The following is a 17,991-nucleotide window of genomic DNA, read 5'->3' as shown; positions in this document are numbered from 1 at the left end:
GAGTTACTCCAATACTTCTGTCTACATTCAAAATGCATGGCAAGTGCCTGATACCAGTCATGCACTAATACTAGTTATGAATTAATATAATGCCATCAATCAAAGCCAAGAACTCCACCTTTTGTTACACCGTTTTTCTGTTTGAAGAGAATACCAACCTTGCAGTGATTGTGATATGCAATTCTCGGTCATCGACTTGGAAAAATGGGTGCACTGATCCCAAGGTAACTTCAAAGCTTGGCAACACTGGAAAAGATATATCAAGATAAATAACATTTACTCCCATAGATAAATCTAGGACATAGCCATATATTGCTTCATATCATAACATCCACTTGGCCCAAAACTCTTTACAACAAATGGGTTAATTACTTTTGAAGGGTGTAATTACAACACCAATCACCATTTAAATGCAGTCTTTAATCTAACCAAATTTCTCAATCTCAGTCACATTTATGTAATCAAATGCTGACTCACATCAGAAGTGATTGGAAATAAAGCAGAACATACTGGAGGTACTCAGTGGATTCAGTCTCCTTCTCATTTTGAGTTCTAGTGGAAGATCGTCAACTTGAAATATTGTTTATCTCTCCACAATTCCTGTCCGATCTGTTGCCTATGTCCAGAATTTGTGTCTTCTTTCAGGTATTTTGCTTCAGAGGATATTGGAATAGTTGACCAAAAGCTTGGTCAAAGAGGTGGATAGAGGGCATCACAAAGGACAATGTACGAAGGTTCAGAGAAGGAACTCCAGAGCTGTTGGGTCAACCAACCATGTTGCACAGTTGTGTTCAGGGGTAGGGCTATAGATATCTCAGAGGGGAATAGACCAGAATGTTATGGAACTAGGAGAGTTGAAGTTGGTAAAATATGGAAATAACAATGAAAATTTTATAATCTGGTGATTGCATGTCCAAGTGGCACAACAGATTAGGAAACAGAAGTGTGATGTGTGAATAGAAAGGTGCAGTGTAGGACATAGAGACACGAACAGCATAACCTAGCGAGCCCATTGTGCCATTAAATATGACCAGAAAGATTGTTTCTGGTCATCTTTCTGTCACAGGAATGACTCTGAAATTAAATTGTGACCAAGGCTCAAGAAAATATCACAGATCTGTGGGCAAGGGCAGGGATGGATTGGTGTAGGATGTGAATGCCCAGCGCTGAGTCCTTATCTGAAAAGGTGGTTTCTTGGAGACCCAGGCTTCGGGGTGAGCAAAGATTGAATTGGAAGATCAGGGCCTATGATGAGGTACAGTAACTGGGTGGTAGTGATGAGTGTATGGGTTCAGCACAAGCCATCCTTGAAGGATATCAGGTTGATGATACATAATTAAACATGTATTTCTTGCATTGAGATCACTGCATTGGTACAACAGAAGCCATCAAAGAGAAGCACAAGCATTGTGAAACAAATGTTGTTCCACTTGTAACTGATGATGGTTGCATTTTGGAACATGGCAAGTAAAGGGCCTGTCCCACGAGCATGCGACTCCATGCGGCAAGTGCGACTTAACGTGGTCGCTTGAGCCGTACGGCCTCGCGGGGCTGGTCCCACTTCGATCGCCGGAGCCGTATGGAGTTGTGCAGAGCTGGTCCCGACATCGCGCGGGGCTCCGAAAAACTGACCGTGTTCAAAAATTCTGCGCAGGCCCGCAGCCGCCTCGACGGGCATGCGCAGCGTCTCAACGCCTTACGCAGCGTCTCGACGCCGTACGTCACGCGCAAACTTCCCGCGGACTTCGCTCGAACTTCACGTCACTCACTCGACCTCCGTGCGGCTCCCGCTTCCGGTTTGGTCGCGCTTGCCGCATGCAGATCGCATGCTCATGGGACAGGTCTTTAAAGCTATCACTATGGTCTCATTAATGTGCTGCCGGTTCAAAACGAGTTGTGAGTACCATGAGGTGGCATAGAAACATAGAAACATAGAAATTAGGTGCAGGAGTAGGCCATTCGGCCCTTCGAGCCTGCACCGCCATTCAATATGATCATGGCTGATCATCCAACTCAGTATCCCGTACCTGCCTTCTCTCCATACCCCCTGATCCCCTTAGCCACAAGGGCCACATCTAGCTCCCTCTTAAATATAGCCGATGAACTGGCCTCAACTACCTTCTGTGGCAGAGAGTTCCAGAGATTCACCACTCTCTGTGTGAAAAAAGTTCTTCTCATCTCGGTTTTAAAGGATTTCCCCCTTATCCTTAAGCTGTGACCCCTTGTCCTGGACTTCCCTAACATCGGGAACAATCTTCCTGCATCTAGCCTGTCCGACCCCTTAAGAATTTTGTAAGTTTCTATAAGATCCCCTCTCAATCTCCTAAATTCTAGAGAGTATAAACCAAGTCTATCCAGTCTTTCTTCATAAGATAGTCCTGACATCCCAGGAATCAGTCTGGTGAACCGTCTCTGCACTCCCTCTATGGCATGTTTGATGGGATGTCGGAGGAAGGGAACTACTGGAACATTAAGAATATAATCAAAACCCTTCAATCAAAAGAGAGCCTAGAACCTGAGGGCACAGCCTCAGAATAAAAGGGCATACATTCACAATGTAGAAGAGGAGAAATCTCTTTAGCCAGATGGTGACAAATCTATGGAATTTATTATCACAGACAGTGAAGGAATCTGTCAGTGGGTATTTTTAAAGCAGGGATTATACGATTCTTGATTAACATAAAGGTGTCAAAGATTACAGGGAGAAGGCAGGAGACTGGGGTTAAGAGGGAATACCAGATCAGTCATGATTGAATGGTAGAGTCGACTCAATGGGCTGAATGGTCTAATTCTGCTCCTACGACATATACTCTAAAATACTGGCATGTCTTTTGTCAATTGGATGTCAAATCAAGGTGGAAGAATTATTATATCAAGGTACTCGGAAATGGGTTCTCACCTCATCATAGCTTTAAACCTTAACTTTTATACTGCATGAAATTACACCTTTGCTTTTAATTTCATTACACTGATTAATTTTTCTCACCATATTCTTTCACTTCAAATTGGGTCGTGAAATTTACGGAGGGGGCATGTTTGTAACTTGCAACAATGTTCCATATTCCAATACTGAAAAATAGATGTGAAAAGTTACTTTGCATTATTAAACCATTATATTATATCATATTTTTGACCTATTTGATATTAGTATGACAATTTTGTCCATAATTAGTTGATAAATCAACTTACAATTAAAATATTTTCTCCTGGCAGTGCAATGAAAATTAGAAACACTTAAGTCTGATTACATCCTCATTTAATATCAACGAGTCAAGTCCTAAATCAACAATGAAATATCCATGGGAAAAGAAATATAGAAAAATAGTAGATAATCCAGACTCTCTTCTCGCTACAAGGATTAGGCTGGGGTTTTTTCTCCAGACTCAGGGGTGACCTTATACAAGTATGCAAAATCACAAAAGGCATAGATAACTTGAATGTTCACAGTTTGAGGTTGATATCCCCTCAAAATGTTTCAATCAGATCCACCACCATTCTTTTTAACAATAAACCTAGGCCAGAACAGTACACCAATAATCTTTTGTTGTAGCAACAATTTGTACATACTTCACGACCTCTGGAATAGGAAAGGACCTTCCAACAATTCCTGAAGCATCTATCATACGAACTTCAGTCCGCTCAACAATAATACCTTGTGGATTCTGAAAGTAAAATTATTTGTGAAAAACAAATTGAGATTTTGATTATACAAATATCACATTGTACATTAAAGTAGTGATGCACAGAATGGCGAGGCTACCAAGCTCATTATTTTGCGAGGCCTTCTGTCAGCACAAATTTGTCCAAGGCTTCTATGTCGATGCAGGCCTTGCATGTACATACAGGCCTTGCATGCCAATACAATCCTTTTGTCTTCCACCTTTCTTCATCTCTGGCCTATGTCTGACCATCTGCCTATCAAAAACTTCCCTAGTCTGTGTTCACCTTTCACTTTGGGGCCCATATCTGAGGAGGGATGTGTTGGCTTGGAGGGATATGAAATGGTCCAAATGATCCCAGGAATGATTGGGTTAAGATATTTATGAGAGTTTTACAGCACTGGACTGTACTTGCTGGAGTGTAGAAGGATGAGGAGGATCTCATTGAAACATACCGAACCGTGAATGGCCTGGATAGAGTAAATGTGCAGAGAATGTTTCCACTAATGGGATAGTCTAGGGCAAGATGCCGCAGCCTCATAATAAAACAGGAGCACCTTTAGAAAGGAGATTAGGAGAAATGTCTTTAAGCTGTGGTGGATCTGTGGAATTCATTGCCACAGATGGCTGTGGAGGCCAAGTCAATGGATATATTTAAGGCAGATAGTGTCAGATTCTTGATTAGTAATGGTATCAGGGGTTATGGGGGAAAAGGCAGGAGAATGAGGTTGCGAAGAAAAGAATGATCAGTCATAAATTAATAGATGAGTAGACTCAATGGGCTGAATGCCCTAATTCTGCACCTAGAACATGAGTCTGTTGGAAGAACAAAGATGTCACTAATGTTAAGCAACTGCAAAGCAAGAATTTCATTGGGACACATAACAATAAACTCTCTTGAATCTTGAATCCTGTTTAGCAAAATAAAAGGGCCTGTCAAGTGTTCACTCATTCACCAACTGTGGTGAACTAAAATGGTAAATACCAATTTGTCAGGTTTTGTTTCATTATTAATTTGTTGCTGTCACCTAACAGTGTGGTCCTATTCCATCTGGTTCCTCTTCTTCAGCAAGAACAATTAATGTCTAATATTGCTCTTGCTCATAATCCACCATCGAATTAAACGTCAGTATCCCCTCCCTTATGCCCTTGTCCCACTTAGGAAACCTGAACGGAAACCTCTGGAGACTTTGCGCCCCACCCAAGGTTTCCGTGCGCTTCCCGGAGGTTTTTGTCAGTCTCCCTACCTGCTTCCACTACCTGCAACCTCCGGCAACCACCTGCAACCTCCGGGAACCAGACGGAAACCTTGGGTGGGGCGCAAAGTCTACAGAGGTTTCCGTTCAGGTTTCCTAAGTGGGACAGGGGCATAACAGTGCAACCCACCATGATTTTCGAATTAATCTAACTTTTGCCTTTTGCTCAAACCCTCTTTCAGCATGCAACATATTATCTTTCTATTTGTCCAAATATCTTAATGCAGATCAGGCTCAGAATTAATTTGATGTTGCTACTTTAAAGACTCCAATGTTGAGATCTTGCTTAAGATGAGCTGTTCAGGGACTGTAAATGCCATTTTTCAATGCTCATTTCTCACCCCCCAGTCTAGACAATACCTCGACAGTCAATGAAAAACTACAAATCTCTAAAATCTATTGCGGTGAAATTACTTTCTTCAAACATAGAACAATGCACCTTACCACAAGTTCAACCATTTTGGCTTTTTTGTTTGGCTTCATATCATTGTCCACTGCGAGCAAGCGATAAAGCACTACGAAAAAGTAGAATACAATGATTAACTTGAACTGCAGCTTCTCACATTCTGAACAACCACATTCAGGGTCATTAACATCACTGAGTACCTTCACATCTATATGATGGGGGGGACTCTAAAGGGTTTGTCCCATGAGCATGCGACTCCATGCGGCAAGCACGACCTAACCAGAAGCGGGGGGCCGCGCGGAGGTCGAGTGAGTGACATGAAGTGTGAGCGAAGTCCACGGGAAGTTTGCGCGTGTGATGTACGGGATTGAGGCGGCTGCGGGCCAGCAGGCCGTTGCTGCGCGGGATTTTCGAACACGGTCAGTTTTTCGGAGCCCCGCCCGCGCGATGTCGGGACCAGCTCCGCACATCTCCATACGGCTCCGGCGATCGAAGTGGGACCGGCCCCGCGAGGCCGTACGGCTCAAGTGACCACGTTAGGTAGCGCTTGCCGCATGGAGTCGCATGCTCATGGGACAGGCCCTTAATGATCAAAAACTCAACTAGACCACTGCACTTGGCTTTCTTACCAACCAATTGTTCAAGCGCTTTTGATTGCAACATGCGCCTTAATTTAGTTCAACAAAGAAACTGACAAGTTACTTAAGAACAGGTCAGAGACTGGGATTTCTGTGATCAACAATGCACCTTATATCATTAAGGCCGTCCACCATCTATAAAGCACGTCACAAATTTGATCTCTTACACAAATCTCCCCTTACCTGGATGATTACAGTTTAATAAATCACTTGGAAATATATTTTTTAATATCTGATTTAAATCAACATTTATACCACCAGAACAGATGATCTAGATGTTGTCACATTTTTGTGTGTGGACAGTTCTAACGAAATATTTGGCAACTGAGTTGGTTATAATGTTTACGGATTACTTTTCAAATCGATAATTCATTTGCTGTCGTAACATTGGAATGATGCGCTATGTAAATATTGGGATGTAATGTTAAAATTGTACAAGGCATTGGTGAGGCCAATTCTGGAGTATGGTGTACAATTTTGGTCGCCTAATTATAGGAAGGATGTCAACAAAATAGAGAGAGTACAGAGGAGATTTACTAGAATGTTGCCTGGGTTTCAGCAACTAAGTTACAGAGAAAGGTTGAACAAGTTAGGGCTTTATTCTTTGGAGCGCAGAAGGTTAAGGGGGACTTGATAGAGGTTTTTAAAATGATGAGAGGGATAGACAGAGTTGACGTGGAAAAGCTTTTCCCATTGAGAGTAGGGAAGATTCAAACAAGGGGACATGACTTGAGAATTAAGGGACTGAAGTTTAGGGGTAACATGAGGGGGAACTTCTTTACTCAGAGAGTGGTAGCTGTGTGGAATGAGCTTCCAGTGAAGGTGGTGGAGGCAGGTTCGTTTTTATCATTTAAAAATAAATTGGATAGTTATATGGATGGGAAGGGAATGGAGGGTTATGGTCTGAGTGCAGGTATATGGGACTAGGGGAGATTATGTGTTCGGCACGGACTAGAAGGGTCGAGATGGCCTGTTTCCGTGCTGTAATTGTTATATGGTTATATGGTAAAATAAAGTCTCTTTCTCTCTTTCTGCGATGGCCAAAACATAAACGCTCTATTAAAACATATTTCCTCCGTGATCTGCGTGGTCCACCCCCCCATCCATAATTAGTGGTGTGCCCATGTACAGTGAAGGTAGAATTTTAGGAACTTTGAGCCATCGTTACCAGTTTGAGTTGGCGTGTAGATTGGTTTGTCAGTCTGGATGAAGATGTGTCCTGATTGATGTGAAACAAGGATAACAGTCTGCAACGTAAAACTTGCTGATGTTGCTTCCAAGTATACATACTCGTTCCCTCTGGAACGCTTTGGCAATAAATCTGCAGGTATCTGGCAATAAAACAAAATTGATGTGGTTGCTTTTCAGTATTGTATTCACCCCACCCTACTCCACACAATACTTTTCACCACATAATTCAGGCTATGAAGAATTCACAATGTGTAGTAATATTAACCATGCAACACCAACCACATGTAGTGCTGCAGTTTTATTGTATTCATTGGCAATGGAAGTGATTTTCAGAAACTTGACCCGACCCAAAAGTCATTATTACAGTTCGCATTTAAAGCCACCAATATGAGAATTAAGATAGACACAAAAAGCTGGAGTAACTCAGACAGTATCTCTGGAAAAATCGGTGATGTTTTGGGTCAAAACCCTTCTTCCGACCCAAAACGTCACCTATTCCTTTTCTCCGACCATTCCTTTTCTCCGAACCAGGTCTCTGACCAGCTGGGATGTTACTCCAGCTTTTTGTGTCTTATCTTACGTTTAAACCAGCATCTGCAGTTTATCCCTACATAATTTGAGAATTCATATCCTCTCTTCGGTCACCAACATCAAATAGTTTGTTAATGTCCAGCGAGCCAATATTTGGCATTAATTAGCCCGATATCAGGATTCGCACTGGTCTAGAGACCACAGACAAGTTCAATGTTGATAAGTAAAAATCTTTCAGACTTGTAACACTAATGAAGATAACAGGTTCAGGCATGAATTGTGCTCAGCAGGTATTCCAAGCCTCTTTACATTATTTCGTGGCAATGAATTTTTCCCCAACGTCACTTTTTCTGCCTTTCTTACTGGTGAAATTTGTCAGGAAAGAGAGTTAAGAGTTTGCTGCAGTGTCCTCAGCAACCATTCATGCACAAAGCAGCCTGCTCTGATACAGATGAACAGCTTAATTTTCCTAGGTACACAAAAAGGCTGGAGAAACTCAGCGGGTGCAGCAGCATCTATGGAGCGAAGGAAATAGGCAACGTTTCGGGCCGAAACCCAGTTTCTCCAGCCTTTTTGTGTACCTTCGATTCTCCAGCATCTGCAGTTCCTTCTTAAACACAGCTTAATTTTCCTGCTGCACCCATTCTGCAGGCGAATCATAGGTACTAACATGAGCCTTGCAGACTGCACAAATCATTGTTTGGACTGTATCTGAGCCCCCAACTGCAGAGTACACAAGACACAGTCCTCACAAGTTTTAAATCATTTGTCCAGATAACATTTGAAATAATAGAGACCAAATTATGCTAATGCTACAAAATTTGCTGAAGGTCAAAACAATGAAGCTTCAGGAATATAGTTAGGTAGGAAAGAGCTGCAGATGCTGGTTTAAATCAAAGGTAGACACAAAATGCTGGAGTAACTCAGCGGGAGAGGCAGCATCTCTGGAGAGAAGGAATGGCTGACATTTCAGGTCGAGACCCTTCTTCAGACTGATGTCAGGGGAGTGGGCGGGACAGAGATAGAATGTAGTCGGAGACAGTAAGACTGGTAACATTTCTGCAATGTTTATCAGAAGGTTGTGTCCATAATGTCATTATAGTGAGGAGAACATTATTTAATTGTGAGTCACACCCTTGCCTCAAATTGATGAATAGCTTACATAGTGAAAACAGCAAACTGCAATAAATTTGGTGGCAAAATCACCCCACACTTTGCTTGTTGGAAAAACTATTGTGGAGAACCATTTAGTGACTGAGGCCATTTGATTTATCTGTCCAATTACCTTAACAGTGGCGTCAGCTATATATTTATTCGCTGATGTCAAAGAGATTTTGGTATCCCATAGGCTGCGCTCACGAGCAGGAAAATCCTGCAAAGTTATCGAAACATCGATATCAGAACCGAATTCACGGGCATCGAGAACCACAGTTTCTTCACTATCAATCCGCAAAACATTGGGTGCTGTTAGTATAAATCTGTAGGAATAAATTTAAAAAATGAATGTATCATCACAACCACAATAGGAATGAAGAAAACATTTGTATTCATCAACAGAAGATGAGCACCATTATCAAGACCAGCATTTTTAGATACCCTGAATTGCCCTTTGAATTTCGAGGTGAGCCATTTTACTAAATCGATGCTGTCCAGGTAATGGAAAGTAACACGAGGTGCGGGGCCCTTAAATACAAAGCAACGTAAACAGTCAACGCATCAAGAGTCAGGAGCATTGTCAGCAGCGGCCTCTGCAGCCCGTCTGCGTTTTTATTATTTTTTGTCTATGTTTTGATGTAGTTTTTGTTATGGAGCAATGAAGTTTTACTCTCCCTGCACGGCAGCTCAACGGTCGGGTTCCGTTGTAATGATCCACAGGAAGACCGGGGGCTCTGGTGCCGACTACTCACCTCTTGGGTATTTTCTGCTGCGGCCTGACCTCCGGAGATTCGGAGGGGCAACTGCGGGTCTGGCGGACAATGCTTGGAAGAGACGCTCAGGGCTCCTGACCGACTTCTCCCGCCTGACAAGAGCATCCTGGAGCGGGGCCTGACATCGCCGCGCGCGGCTAGGAATGGCCGCGGGACTCTGCGAGCGCACGCCGGGGGCTCTAACATCAAGAACCCGGTAAGGCGTTAATGCCGCGGGACACTTTAACTTTGACTACATCGGGGGGGGGGGGGGGAGAGAGTGGAGAGATAAGTTTTTTTGGCCTTCCATCACAGCGATGTGATGGATGTTTATGTAAATTATGTTGTGTCTTGGGTCTATTTGTTTGTAATGTATGGCTGCAGAAACGGCATTTCGTTTGGACCTCAAGGGGTCCAAATGACAAATAAATTGAATCTTGAATCTATTGTCTTTATTGTCATACATCTCGAAATGGAGCAAATGAAGTTCTTACTTCCAGCAGCTCAACGGATTTGTAATGATACACGTGTACTTCATCTTGGGTATTTATAAAGAACAGGGGTACAATGCTTAACGTCCTGACCCACAACATAACATGAACGGCTAGGACTTTATAGAGGCCAGATAAGGATTAGCCCCACTCTGATAATGGAGGAGACCTAGGACATTCTGTATAGGAATGGGAAGGAAAATTAAAGTGTCCAGCAACCAGGAGATCAGGTTGGTTCAGGCGGGCTGAGCGGAGGTTTTCAGTCGATCGCCCAATCTGCGTTTGGTCTCGCCGATGTTTAAGAGTCCACATCTTGAACAACGGATACAATAGATGAGGTTGGAGGAGATGCAAGTGAACTTTAGCCTAACCTAAAAGGATTGTCGGGGCCCCTGGACTGAGTCGAGGGAGGAGGCATGGCAACAGGTGGTGCATCTTCTGCGGTTGCAGGGGAAGGGGTGGTTTGGGTGGGAAGAGATGAGTTAACCAGGGAGTTGCAGACAGAACAGTTTCTTTTTTTTTTAATTTTATTTTTATTAGCAGTACAGTAAATCACATTAATACATCGCATATATCTTATTACATTATGTTGTACCACTTCATTTTTTGAGCTTTAAAAAAGATAGAAATAAAAGAAGTAAGAAAAGTAAGCAAGAATCGTGAAGGTGCAGGAAAGTGTTGGGAGAAAAGAACCCCTTAGGGAAGGAATTAGAGAAGGAAGCAAAGAAAAGAAATAAGACCCTAGAAAGAAAGGAAAAAAAAGAAGAAAGGAAAATCAATCGCTCTATTGTAACACAAAACTCCGCAAAAAAGGATATAGCAACCGTGTTTTTATTAAAAAATTATTTTATACCCCCCATTACCAGGTCATAGAAACATAGACATAGAAACATAGAAATTAGGTGCAGGAGTAGGCCATTCGGCCCTTCGAGCCTGCACCGCCATTCAATATGATCATGGCTGATCATCCAACTCAGTATCCCGTACCTGCCTTCTCTCCATACCCGCTGATCCCCTTAGCCACAAGGGCCACAAGGTCCTGGTAGCCTTTATGTTTTAACTTATTATTGCACCTTATGGACAGAACAGTTTCTACGGACTGGAGTATGGGGTGAATCTTTTCAACAAAGCAGTTTCTGTTTATGTTTGGTGGCATTAAGAAATGTACCACAAATTGATATGGTCCATCAAAACTGATGGCTTTCTGAAAGTATGCAACCAGCTTTTTATCAAAGTATCCCCTGAAGTATCCCCAAATCATTTCCCTTGAAGTATTTATCCAATTCTCCACAAATTATTACTCAATCTTTGTCCACCACTCTTTCAAGCAGCCAATTGTGGATCACAACTACTGAGCAAACCTCGTTACATCTTATGTTTAAGAAGGAACTGCAGAGGCTGGAAAAATCAAAGGTAGATAAAAATGCTGGTGAAACTCAGCAGGTGAGGCAGCATCTATGGAGCGAAGGAATAGGTGCGTTTAGGGTCGAGACTCTTATTCAGACCTATTGTCATATTTTTGGTTTATTTGTTCACTGCCTTCAGTCCAAAACAGATTACCAACCTCCTTCCAATGGGAATGCTTACTTTAAAAAAAAATAATGCACCTGAACAAAATGGTATTTAAAAAAAAATTGTTTGATGTAACACCTCCCACAAATAAAAAAAACATGAGAATTACCTTTATTCCTTTCTGCTTAAAGGAGAATGTCAGCTTCTCTGGTCTCTCCAAATAACCCTGGAGAATAATCCTTCACCCCTACAACCAACTCAAATAATTCTCCTCTGCAAAATCTATCCCTTTAACCAAAATACATCAACACATGGAAAGAAATGTCACTAAGACAAGTGAGATCCAAGAAGAAAATGATACCACATCAGATACAAAATATCCACCCAACTTACTGGGGCGGATCTCCTGAGGATGCTGAGTAAGGGGAAACATTCAAAGCACAATTAAACAATTTACATTAAACAAAACTATTCCCTGATACTTACAGAGGTCCACACAGGGAGAGTGCAGGAAGAGACAACAAGAGAACAAATAACAGTGAGGTCCTCCCCATATTGGAAGACTGCTTCTCCCGAGCAAATTATTCCAACTCATGTCACCAATTTATATACAAAATCACAACAGGATTATTAATGTTTAACAAATGAGATGTTCAGTATACTGATTACTCAAAACAAAGACAAATATTCACTGACGTGGTTGTTTAATCAAAAGTTAATTTAAATCCAGCTATTTGGAGCAAATCTGGGAAGAATTGTGGTTTCCCGTATTTAACGCAGATTTAGAACGTGACCTTGAATTACCCAGATAAGAAAAACAAACACCGCTTGCAAAATGTTATTTTCCAAGTTTCTAATTGGGCAATTTTAACCTTGTATTTTGGGTTAGTACAATAAAAAGTTAGCTATGCAGTGATTACGAAATTAACTGCAGTTAAAGCAGTTCAAATTCTCATTTTCTATCCCATAAAGCCACATTTTAAACATCTTACTGGAGCATTAACACACCCCCCCCCCCCCCCCCCCTCCCCCCCCCCCACCCCCCACACATACATCCACAACTTGGTCCCAAGCTTACACTACCACACCACCTACTCCACTCTCCCACTTCTCTGCTCTGGAAACAGTGACTTTAGATGCACTGAACTAATTCTCTAAGCCACCCTATCTTGTTTGCAAGCTATTACTATCCGAACTGTTGCATCACACATTGTTAAAGCTGCATTTCTGTAAGATATTCTATAAGATATTCTATCCAAAAATTTACAAAAATAGTTACTTGCGACGGCATTATTTCTTCCTCTTATCTGTGATTAGCTACCAGCCTGTTCTGAATCAGTGACCTAAATGGTTGAGGAGAACCTTGATAGTGTATAAAATGATGAGAGGTATAGATATGGTTGACAGTGAGAACCTTTTCCCAGGGTAGTTCCTTGTAACTACATTTCTTTGTCACTGTTTGACACAGGAATTTTTCCAGGTATGCAAAGCATGAATTCCGTATATACACATGTTCCTTCAAGTTACTATTAAGTCAGTAATAGTGAAGAGTCAATAATTAGGGTTATGTAGCAACTGTGAGCAGTGATGGAAATGGGTTTTAGGAACTAAGGGTACTTTAAGGTCTGTGAGGCTGAGGTTGGGAGGAAGGGGAGGGAGGGGGAATTTTTTATGTGCGGTCATACCCATGAAAGAGTACAAGAATGCATAACTTGTTTATTGTTTATTTATAATATTGTTTATTGTGTATTATGTGTCATATCTACTTTCTTGAATCTCTCTCTCTCGCTCTCACTGTGTTGGCTGCAGCCATCATCTGTTTCAGGAAGCAGGTCGGTGATTGATCAAAAGGCCCCTAGGAGACTGTGTCTGAATTGGATTGGATTGGATTGACCTTTTCAGTGCAACAAAATGGTTTAGCCTGCAGTCATAACATAGAATAAATAACAAACACTCAACACAGTTTAAAGTCCCCAAAGTCATTGTCTCTTCCCTCCTTGCTCTCCCTCTGCGATTATGTGATTGGACACAATGCCCTTGGAGTCAGCAGCTGATTGAAAGGGAGGAGACTGATTTGTTGATAGGATGGGAATTTTAAGGGAAGCTGGTCGGTGATTAGACGCAACCCACTTAGAGACAGCGGTTGATTGGCCGCCAAATAATCGGGCACAAAAAATTGAAAATAGGAAAACAATAAAATCAGAATTCCATTCCTGATCTGCAGCAAATATACTCATATCCGCTCTAGTATCTTTGATTTGCAGTTCCTTCCTATTGAAGAAAAACCCTGGCCCGAAACAACTCCCAATCCATTCCATCCACGGATGCCGCCTAGCCCGCTGAGTTCCTCCAGCACTGTGATTTTTATTTAACTCTTGAAATTGAAGTTAGACATAAAGTTGAAATAACTCAGTGGGACAGGCAGTGACTGTGAGAGAAGACCCTTCTTCAGGCTAAACTGAACTCTCGTTGGTGAGAGTACTTGTGATTGTCTGCAGAAGGGTCTCAACCCGAAACGCCGGTGGGGGGGGGGACGCCGGGGGGGGGGGGGGGGGGGGGGGGGGGGGGGGGGGGGGGGGGGGGGGGGGGGGGGGGGGGGGGGGGGGGGGGGGGGGGGGGGAAACTGCTTTTCCAAATCCCTACCTGGTCGGAGAGACGGATTTTCTCCGGGCAGCATCTTCGACCCGTCCTCGCGGCCTACCATCGGGTCTGGAGCGGCGTTTCCTGAGGGGACCGGCCAGAACCACGGCTTTGGCGGCGGCACAGCGCTGTCGCGGAGCGGGTGATGCCTTCCCAGGGTTGCTGCGCTGGAGCTCCAGTATGCTGTATCCGCCGATTGAACATGGCGGAGTGCGGGTGTGTGGAGCGGCTAGCCGCGGGCGGCAGTGCTGACTTTAACATCGGGAGCCTGGGATCTCTCGACGAGATCGGCAGTGGTGGAGCTCCGCCCAGCGCGGCCTGTTGGCTTCGGAAGCCGCGGTCTCCTGTAATGAAGCGGCCGTTCCAGGTATCCCAAGCCGCTGAGAGGGTTCTTCCGACGCCGGAGAAGGGCCTGAAACATCGGGCCGTCGTAGCGGCGACTTCAATAGGCCCGACTATGGGTGGACAAGGGGATGGGGACTGGACCTTGTGCCTTCCCTCACAGTCAGAACCGTTGTGGGAGGGGGGATGTTTTGGTGTTTATTTTTTAATTCCTTTATAATGTTATGTTGTATTCTTATATTAGTGTGCTGCAAAGCTAACTTGAATTTCACTACACCAATTGGTGTATGTGACAATAAATGAACATTTGAACCTTTAAAATGCATGTAGACAACCTCCACGTCCCATCCTCATCGATCATTTTGCAATTCCGTCCATTTCCACAGCAATTCCATCCTTTATCCCAGAAATTCCCAGTTTATCCTTGACCGCCAGGCAGCTTATGTAGGTATGTTACAATGCTTACCTTCAGCGGCGCTGCAATTCTGCCCCTGGCCGTGTGCGCGGTTTTGGCGCGTTTGAGGGGGGGGGAGGGGGTAAAACGTTTTTTTTCCGACCTGGTCCTGAATTATATTTTGTTCTGCCACCCTACTCCCACCTTTCTGCTCTGGAAACAGTGAAGTTCTATGCACTGAATTCATTTTCTAAACCACCCTCTCATGATTGCAAGCTATTAGTATCTGAATTACCAGGTGCAGGTGCAGCAGACAGTGAAGAAAGCGAATGGTATGTTAGCTTTCATAGCAAAAGGATTTGAGTATAGGAGCAGGGAGGTTCTACTGCAGTTGTACAGGGTCTTGGTGAGACCACACCTGGAGTATTGCGTACAGTTTTGGTCTCCAAATCTGAGGAAGGACATTATTGCCATTGAGGGAGTGCAGAGAAGGTTCACCAGACTGATTCCTGGGATGTCAGGACTGCCTTATGAAGAAAGACTGGATAGACTTGGTTTATACTCTCTAGAATTTAGGAGATTGAGAGGGGATCTTATAGAAACTTACAAAATTCTTAAGGGGTTGGATAGGCTAGATGCAGGAAGATTGCTCCCGATGTTGGGGAAGTCCAGGACAAGGGGTCACAGCTTAAGGATAAGGGGGAAATCCTTTAGGACCGAGATGAGAAGAACTTTTTTCACACAGAGAGTGGTGAATCTCTGGAACTCTCTGCCACAGAGGGTAGTCGAGGCCCAGTTCATTGGCTATATTTAAGAGGGAGTTAGATGTAGCCCTTGTGGCTAAGGGGATCAGAGGGTATGGAGAGAATGCAGGTACGGGATACTGAGTTGGATGATCAGCCATGATCATATTGAATGGCGGTGCAGGCTCGAAGGGCCGAATGGCCTACTCCTGCACCTAATTTCTATGTTTCTATGTTTCTATGAACTGTTGACTGCCATGTCAAACCAAATTACGGGGTATCAGTCACACAGTTGGTGCCTTTGGAAAATAGGAATTTTGGAACAGACAAGGTTTGGGTCATGGATTATGGTAAGGAAAAGGGTGCAAGGTCGAGAAATTAAAATCATTTACAACACGTGATCAGACGACATTGCGAGGTGGTCGAGGCTTGAATTGAAAAAAAGATGGTTTCAGTATGTGCAGTCATTCTAAATGATCTCTTTGTCTGGAAATGTGTCACAACCCAAAACATCACCTATTCATATACTCAATGGATGCCTCTGACCTGTCAAATTACTCCAGCACCATATGTTTCGCTCAAGTTTCCAGCATCTGTAGTTCCTTGTAACTCTATCTCTTTGTATTGTTTGACACAGAATGGTTCCAGGTTTTCCAGGCATTCATTCCCTATATATATACACACGTTCCTTCAAGTTCTTAACCTTGTAGTAGTCAAGAGTAAATAATTAGGGGTACAACTATGTACATTTTGGTGCATGGGCTGGAGTTAGGGTTGCCAACTGTCCTGTATTAGCCGGGACATCCCATATATGGGGCTAAATTGCTTTGTCCCATACGGGACCCCCCTTGTCCCATATTTGACTGCTACTACTCAGGTCAAGGGTACTATCAGGTCACAGCATTGCATCTGGCAAACAGAACAAACCTTCAAACTAACATTTACTTTCAAAATGTTAGTTTACCAAATGTCCTAATTCCCATAAATTGGCATTAGTTGTTACATCATATGCAAACACTGAATCAAACTGCACTTTACCCCATCTGTTAAAAAATGATTGCATCCAAAGTATCTAAGCACTGTATTTATCTAATTCTGAACTAGGTAACATGACCCTGCAATTCATGATCAGGGACATTCAACATTGAGCACTCCAGCAAACTATCCTAAAATATTAAGTGTTGACCTTGTCAAACATATTTATGAAGGTTTGTTGAATAAAAGCAAGGCTAACGAACACATTTCATTCATTCATTTCATAGCTTTGTCCTTCAGATAATATTGGGCTATGTATTTTGCTCATGAGAGGAATAGATCAGGTAGACACAGAGAGTCTCTTGCCTAGAGTAGGGGAAATCAAGATCCATAGAGAGGTTTTTTTTTTTGTTTTTTTTTAATATTTTATTTTATTAGAAGTAAGCACAGTCATATGGCACCAAAGTGCCTAATATATATTTTCATAATACATTTTATGTACAACTTCTTTTTTTTTGTTATATTGAAAAAAGATGAGCATAAGAAAAAGAAGTTAGATAGTAAAGGATAGAAAGATGTGAAATATATAGTGTGAAGAAAGAAAACGAGTAAATGAAGAAAGTTGAGAGAGAAAATAGTGAAAAAAAAGGAGATCATTATTTATAATCTTGACCAACCCTCGTCCAGTCCTGAAACAGTTATTTTTTACAATTGTGTTGCACCATATGATTCCAAAAAAACGACGAATGGAGACCAACTCGTTATGAATTGGTTTGGTTTATCCATTAGGAGGAATCGCATTTCCTCGAGATGAGCGGTGTCCAACATACTTGCAATCCACATTTTAAGCGTTGGTTTTGATGTACCCTTCCAAAATTTAAGTATTAATTTTTTTGCTATTATTAAACCATAGTTAAGGAATAAATTTTGAGATGTGTTCAATTTATACCCATCTTCCATTACACCAAATATAATCATTTCAGTATTAGGTTCCATTCTTGTCTTGAATAATTTTGTAAGTATTTCAAAAATATAATTCCAAAATCTATAAAGTTTTATGCAGGAAACTAAGGAGTGTGTTATAGTTGCCTTTTGGGCTAGACATTTATCACAAGTGGCGGATATATTTGGGTAAAATTTGTTCAATCTTGTTTTTGAATAATATAATCTATGTACAATTTTAAATTGTATTAGATTATGTCTTACATTAATTGAACATATGTGAATATATATCAGGTATTTTTCCCATTTAACCTTCGTAATTTTTATCATTAATTCCCGTTCCCACTCTTCTCTAAGTACCTCT

General features: G+C 42.3%; 1 protein-coding gene across 1 annotated transcript in view; it reads right to left on the bottom strand.

Annotated features, from left to right (window-relative positions):
• The window catches only part of LOC129714485 (complement C3-like), a 73,166-nt gene extending 60,935 nt beyond the window's left edge, over window positions 1-12,231 (bottom strand). Inside the window, exons 1-7 of the mRNA XM_055664122.1 lie at window positions 12,078-12,231; window positions 8,967-9,159; window positions 7,128-7,290; window positions 5,360-5,430; window positions 3,568-3,662; window positions 2,987-3,069; window positions 159-246 (exon numbers count right to left, since the gene is read on the bottom strand). Of these exons, the coding sequence (XP_055520097.1) occupies window positions 159-246; window positions 2,987-3,069; window positions 3,568-3,662; window positions 5,360-5,430; window positions 7,128-7,290; window positions 8,967-9,159; window positions 12,078-12,145 (761 nt within the window). The 5' untranslated portion in view covers window positions 12,146-12,231. The remainder of the gene's footprint in view (window positions 1-158; window positions 247-2,986; window positions 3,070-3,567; window positions 3,663-5,359; window positions 5,431-7,127; window positions 7,291-8,966; window positions 9,160-12,077) is intronic.
• Between the last annotated feature and the right edge of the window lie 5,760 nt (window positions 12,232-17,991).

This window comes from Leucoraja erinacea, chromosome 39 (genome assembly GCF_028641065.1).
Source record: "Leucoraja erinacea ecotype New England chromosome 39, Leri_hhj_1, whole genome shotgun sequence".
Taxonomy (NCBI): Eukaryota; Metazoa; Chordata; class Chondrichthyes; order Rajiformes; family Rajidae; genus Leucoraja; species Leucoraja erinaceus.
The sequence above is the reverse complement of the archived record's forward strand: the minus strand, read 5'-3'. Positions and strand labels throughout refer to the sequence as shown.